The following is a 6,802-nucleotide window of genomic DNA, read 5'->3' as shown; positions in this document are numbered from 1 at the left end:
AATTTTTACATGTCAGTTGTCAACGTCAATAATTATCGACGAATTAGAATACTGATAACAAAAAAATGCACGCCAATAGTAACTATCTCTTTTTATTTAATAAGAATGAACATTCGTCACCTATTGGTTCCCCATTTTTCTCGCACGCCATTGATGACACTGTTTTTATCTAATATTTGACACATATTGGTTCCCTATCTTTTTGGAGACTATTAGTTCAAATTGTACCTGTCATATGTCAATGTCAATAATGATCGATGAATTAAAATATTTATAACAGAAATATGCACGCCACTGGCAAGTATCTCTTTTGATCTAATATGGAAGAACATTCGACAACTATTTCTCCCCTATCATGTTGCCATATCTTCTTCTAACTCTGTGCAAATTTTCCTTGTCATCTGTCAATAATATGATAATATAAATGTACACGCTACTGGTGACTATCTCTCTTTATCTAATATGAAGGAATATTTAACACCTATTGGTTCCATTTCATATTGTCATACTTTTTTCGTATTCTATTGGTTAAAATTTTACCTTTCATCTGTCAACGTCAACAATAAGTGAAATTGAAAATAAAAACCCAACAATTAAATTCAAATATTTTATTAAATTTCTAATTCCAATATTCCAAAAATTTACGAGTTTAAAAACCTAATTTTAAAACATAAAAAAAAAACTTAAAATCTATTATGACAACAGAAGTCCACAGTATGCATTATTCATCATTATATTTAGTTGTTTTTTTTTTCAGAAATATGAGTCACATTAATTTTTTTGCCACGTTATATTCAACAATTTCAAAAGACAACGGACAAGTAAGTTTCATGAAGAGTTCGTCGTGTCACCATTGTCGTTTGAATAATTGTTAGTGGTACCGTTTACTGCGAAAGAAGTACCGAGTCCGTACAGATGACCCGAAAATTTCGAATCGTCGATGGTATCTTCGAAAAACATCTAAAAGTCAACACCAAATCAAAATATATCCACCTCATTCAACAAATATAATGTTATAGTTGCGGAATGTTGCCAGATTTTGATACTAGCATTGAGAAAATCATATTTTTTTTTCTTCATTTAAATAAATTCATTGTAACATATCGGGGGTTTTGAAATTGGTCTATCTATCATAGAATATGCTTGGAAGTATTTAAACATTGTATTAGATCCACAAATTCTACATATTGACATATATATATATATATATATATATATATATATATAAATTTGTTTTTTTTTCACAACTCCCCTTAAAAAATGGAATAAATAATGGAGAAACCAAGAAACCATTTGGGGTAATCCTAATTTTGCTTTAAATGAAAAATTTATAATTAATTTTATAATTGAGCATATTTGAAACACTCAATACAATAGTCCTGAATACTCTTCTAAACATATTTTGATTAATAAATATTATTTTTAACACATCCACTGAAGATGTATATATATACATATATATATATATATATATATTAATCAAATTATCAAAAATTTACTGATTTAGTTATAAAACTTTAAATTTTTTCATCAAATTATCCTTAATAAATAAAAATTTGAGCATACCTCTTTCATTTTGAAAAAAGCCATTCCTGTTAAAAGGGAATCCGATCCTGCTTGATGTTGGGGTCCTATCCTTTCCAATTCTAGTTGTTCCGCCACTTCTTGTAACCCCCCTTTCAAATTTTTACAAGATTTCATTAAATACTAAAAACGAAAACATTAATTAGAAAAAACAATTATGAAAATAATGAAAAAAATTACCTTCACGTCGTATATCGTAGGGAAATATATTTTCAGTAAATCGAAGAATTCGTTTTCGTCATGCGGTAAATGATTATCAGTTAATAATTTGATGAGATATCCAAAATCGTAGCCGGAATGGAAGGAAAGCCATTTGATATTTTCCACTAAAACTATCCCGGACGACATGAGTAATTCCGCAAATTCCAGTGGTTCTATACCTTCATCTTCATGTTTCTTAAATTGGATCCCAGAGTTTTGTAATAAATCGATACTGTCCTGTGCGTACATATCCTCGCTGAAAAATATAATAAAAATAACTATAAATATTGGTAACAATTCAAATATACTTACTGAAGATTGAATTTGAAATTGAATTGCCACGTTGTGTATACACCTCCCGGGGTTTTTCCATTATCATCGAGAAACGTGAGCCCCAATTGTATTATTCTCAATAAATCTACATTACACCGCAACATTTGGTATTGATAATCAGCTGAACTGCGAAATTCTCCAATAGGTCTAGCTACTACACCGGGAAACTCAGTATCCATAGCTACATATTGATATTTCTGCACTAAAAATTAAATTTGTAACAAAAAAAAGTTGATTTATTTGTGTATTAAGTACCTATTTGTCGTATTGTTCGAAATTCTTCTTCCAAATTATGAGCCCATACGTCTCGAATACCGCAATCTTCATTATTCGGATGTGCAAGGCTACCTAAAGTAGCTGCCGGCATATTTCTACTAATCTTTGTAAATTCTGACAATGAATTATTTTAGACAACATTCATTAATTAGTATTTCTTAGAATAATGCGTTTCGACTACAAAACATTATTACGCTATAATATTAAGAACAAAATAAACGTTTTATAAATATTTAAAAATAAAACTTACTTTTTTTTTCATTATATAGAAAACATTAGTTGATCAAAAATTATTTTTTATTTGAAAAACATGAGCATTTCACAATATATAATAATTTTGACAACTGAAAAGATTGACATTTGACATTCTTAGGCAATTTCATGTGATCTCAAAAACTTTTATAGAATTGAATGAAAAGTTTCCATATTTAATTAAATCAATCTAAATAGTAGAACAATATTTCTTATTGAAAAAAATAAATTTTATTCGAGTAGTGAAAAAATTTCAAAAAATCCGCTTTTACATTTACCAATCATGGTTGCATTCAGCGAACGAAACCTAGTGCAACTATTACACAACCAATCATACGCTACAAAATCTACACGTTCTGGAAGCAATGTTTCGAAGCGTATTTAATTTTTGCTAGAAAGCGGTAGCAAAATTTGTTAAATCAGCTGTGTTCTGAGATCAAACGTCAAGTTGTAACCTTTCTTATAGAAGAAAACATGAGCATTACATCGATCTTAAATAAATTACCAACTAATTCAGAATCGATTCTAGACTTAACCAACGAACAAAGCTATCAAACGTCAACAATTTTTAACCTCAAATAATTAATAGTGTAGTTAATCAGTTAATTTGATAGAAGCATAGTGAAAATGAAAATCGGAAAGGCGGCTAATATGATGCCTAATTCAGGAGCAGTTTACGTTACTGCATCAAATCTCCCAACCGGTATAATATATAAAAACAAAGCTCTACTTTCTAGTCAGAACTATTGGCATAAATTTATCGTATGTGATCAAATATTGAATTAAATTATATTATAAATGAAAAGTTTTTTTAATAGGTTTGCAATGCTGCGTCTACATCTCGAAATGATATATTAGATGCAATTATGGAACAAGTTTATCCTATGGACTTGATTCCAGTATCATTTTGGAGAGACAATCACGGCGCTAATTTTTTAGCGAGGAATTGTGAACACGCTATAGAAAAACTTTGTAAAGATAATTTAGTTGTTGCTAATCCAAAAACTAATAAAAAGGTAAGTTTAAGCGAGTATTATTAAATTATAAGACATATATAAACATTTTCAGTTTCAACTCAACCTTGTATTAAAATTTGCTACAACAAAAGAGTTTACAATAGACATTAAGAAAAATATTTTGGTAGTTTTGACAAAAAGATTTAATACTTTAACTAAAGTGCTTAATTTGGTTAAATTCCATGAAGAACAAGGTAAATTCATGATTATTTTTTATTGTTTACAAATTTATAATCTTCTATATTTCAGATTTATTAGAGTATTGTCCACTTTCCCAACCAAAAATAATGTTTTTTGTACTGCATTTAGCGAAATCTTTATTTCCACATCCTGAGGTATATTTATTGCAAAATAACGGAATCAAAATATTGAATCCTTTGGAGTCCCTGTTAACACAAGTACCTTACATCAAGAGTATAGATTTAAGATATAACAATGTAAGTAATCTTTTGTTATAATTATTTTAAAATTGATTATTTAACTTAATTTCTGTTTTTTTTTTACTTATTTTGTGTGTATATTGTTTTCTTATTTTAAAGTTTTATTTCTGCTAATTTTTTTTGGAGAAATAACAATTATTCTGAACACTTTTCCGTAGTATAGATGAATATTTCCCCCCTCCAAAACAACATAATCTCCCCATTTTTTCACTTGATATCTATTTTTTAGATATCGAATATTGATAATTTACATTATTTGAATATTTTCAAATTGACTGAATTGTATTTAGACGGAAATCCTTTCTGTGAAAAGCTATCTGTAGATGAGTATGTTAAATTAATAACCAATACAGTTAAAGGACTTAGAAAGTTAGTAAGTAATTTTTCACTTCCATAGAAATATGTTGCTTTACCAGGGTAGGGCTGATTTATTTTAAACTAAATGTATTTTTCAAATAACAATATAAAAATATCTGAATTATTTGCTAAAAAAAATGCACATATAATATTTTCTATTGTTAATAATTAATAAAATAATATTTTTAACTAATATAATATAAATTTATACTCACATTTAACAAAGTTAAAAACGTTACCTCTGCCTCAGTTTATTTATCTAACCTAACTTTACTTTTGACATTTAGGTTAATAATTGCAGCCACTAAACATAAATATCTAGTACAGTACAACAAGTACAGCTATCGACAAAATTACATATAAACGTTGGCATTCGTGTGGTGTGGTAATGACATTTGCAGCCACCGAACTAAATATAAATATCTAAAGTGTGAGTGAAATCATTTCTCTTGTATCAGAGGAAATTACATACTTAATATTGGTAGTCGTGTATAACAACGATGTTTTAAAATTTATTATTGTCAAAATATGGACATTATTTTAGAATTTTTCTTCGTGTTTCTCGTTTCTAATTTGCTTTTTATAAATAATCATATAAAATTTGAATCTTTTATTATTTGCCTACATTATTTTATACTAAACAGGAAAAAAAGTACGTGATAACTGCGCAAAAACATCTTATGTTATGATGAACAACACTTTTTAGAGGTTATGTTTCGTGAATAAAGTTCGTTATGTGATTTAAATTTATAAAAATAGTGATATTAGTAGGATGTGTTTTTAGGATGGTCAACTTTTGAAATTAGACAATTTACCTGTTGCTAAACGTAATTATTTCTGCAATTTTCAAGTGGCCCCTTTAGTGAATCAATTTTTAGAACATTTTTATCACGTTTACGATTCGAATAATAGGGAAGGTTTGAAGGAATTGTATCATAAAGACGCTATGCTTTCACTAAATTCCACTTATTACCCAAATCAAGTGACATCTATAAGCGCAAGGTACCCAAACTATTTATTGATTGCGTTTTTAGAATTCCAATATTGTGTACATTTCAGGATACACACCTACAGTCAAATATCGAGAAATTTGCAAAAATTAGCAAATTTTTCGATGATGCATAACAATTTATATTTAGGAAATCAACAAATCGCGAATATTTTGTTAAATTTACCAGCTACACAACACGATCCTTATTCTTTTACAGTAGACGTTATGAGTTATACAGTAAGTTGAAAATTTCGTGCAATTTTCATTTAGATCATTCCTTATCCGTGTTTTTAGAATAGTTCCATTATTTTATCAATATCTGGGGTGTTTAAAGAATGTATCGATGGTATTTCGACAGACGAAAGGATATACGGTTTTTTTAGGACATTTGTAATTGAAATAATTAATAGGGATGGGTTGTGTTACATAGTAAATGATCAAATTCACGTATACAACGCTCTTTCTTGGCAAGTAAGGGATAGTTTCAAGTACAAACAGCCCTTAATTGAAACCCCTAGCGTTCCTCAGAATCCAGAGGAACGAAAACACGTTTTAAAAGCCATTAAGCTCATCACCAACATGAACACTCAGTGGTGCATTAAGTGAGTAACGTTTCGTGCTTCTTTCTTCGTGGATTATTTTATTTCGATTTTTAGGTATCTAGAAGAATGCGATTATGATTTAAAAAATACTTTGATTAGGTTTGTAGAGTTGTTTAATCAGGAAAAAATTCCTGATCACGTTTTTGAACAGCCCAAAAATGGAGTTTGATATAAATTTCAAAAATTTTTATTTATTGGTTTGAATAAATTGTTTTTTTTTATATGAAAATTTTAATTTTTTTATTTTTATCCTTGGTTTCATCTTGAAATATGAAGAAATTTAAAAAAAGAAAGAATTTTATGAATACAGTAAATTTAAAAAAAAATATATTTATTTTTTCCTTGTTTTTTGACCTAAAAGTTGGGAAGATTAAAAAAAAGAAATTAAATAATTGAATTATAATGAATTTTGAAAATTCTTTTTTATATTTTTGTCCTGAAACATATTAAAAAAATATAATTGTTGAGCTTTAGAGAATTTTTTTTAGTTCCTCATATTCACATATTGTTGAAAGAGACCAATAAGTTGAGCCAACATTAAATGAAGTAAATTAAAGATAGAGAAAGCGGCTAAAAGGGATGATATTATTTCAATAAAGATAAAACCATTCTCTACCTCTCTCTAATCGATATTAAAATAATATTTGTTATTTTCCTTTACCGTTCGTACGGTTTTGACATTATAACGATCTCTCTATCTTCAATATTAACTCTATGAAAATGAAGAAATTTTGACATTAGTATTAACAA

General features: G+C 27.8%; 2 protein-coding genes across 6 annotated transcripts; one reads left to right on the top strand and one right to left on the bottom strand.

The window, feature by feature from the left end:
• Window positions 1-593: 593 nt before the first annotated feature.
• LOC130447408 (CCR4-NOT transcription complex subunit 7) lies at window positions 594-4,815 on the bottom strand. Of its 4 annotated transcripts, none has more exons than XM_056784212.1 (6): window positions 4,675-4,815; window positions 2,374-2,571; window positions 2,098-2,320; window positions 1,765-2,041; window positions 1,567-1,707; window positions 594-960 (listed from the first exon to the last, which is right to left on the bottom strand). In XM_056784212.1, exons 2-6 carry the CDS (start codon window positions 2,483-2,485, stop codon window positions 829-831), a joined length of 885 nt encoding a protein of 294 aa, XP_056640190.1. In that variant the 5' UTR covers window positions 2,486-2,571; window positions 4,675-4,815; the 3' UTR covers window positions 594-828. The 4 variants fall into 4 exon arrangements, with proteins under 4 accessions (XP_056640190.1, XP_056640191.1, XP_056640188.1 ...); XM_056784213.1 differs by having other exon boundaries at window positions 2,374-2,589; window positions 4,675-4,726; XM_056784210.1 differs by lacking the exon at window positions 4,675-4,815 and adding an exon at window positions 2,645-2,756.
• On the top strand, window positions 3,170-6,586 carry LOC130447407 (nuclear RNA export factor 1-like). Of its 2 annotated transcripts, XM_056784208.1 has the most exons (9): window positions 3,170-3,408; window positions 3,465-3,662; window positions 3,715-3,856; window positions 3,912-4,099; window positions 4,332-4,475; window positions 5,244-5,461; window positions 5,519-5,687; window positions 5,745-6,052; window positions 6,107-6,586. In XM_056784208.1, exons 1-9 carry the CDS (start codon window positions 3,274-3,276, stop codon window positions 6,219-6,221), a joined length of 1,617 nt encoding a protein of 538 aa, XP_056640186.1. In that variant the 5' UTR covers window positions 3,170-3,273; the 3' UTR covers window positions 6,222-6,586. The 2 variants fall into 2 exon arrangements, with proteins under 2 accessions (XP_056640186.1, XP_056640187.1); XM_056784209.1 differs by lacking the exon at window positions 4,332-4,475 and having other exon boundaries at window positions 3,195-3,408; window positions 6,107-6,282.
• Window positions 6,587-6,802: the final 216 nt, after the last annotated feature.

The sequence above is a fragment of the Diorhabda sublineata genome, chromosome 8 (genome assembly GCF_026230105.1).
Source record: "Diorhabda sublineata isolate icDioSubl1.1 chromosome 8, icDioSubl1.1, whole genome shotgun sequence".
NCBI lineage: Eukaryota > Metazoa > Arthropoda > Insecta > Coleoptera > Chrysomelidae > Diorhabda > Diorhabda sublineata.
Note: the sequence above shows the minus strand (reverse complement) of the source record. Positions and strands in the feature narration are given on the sequence as shown.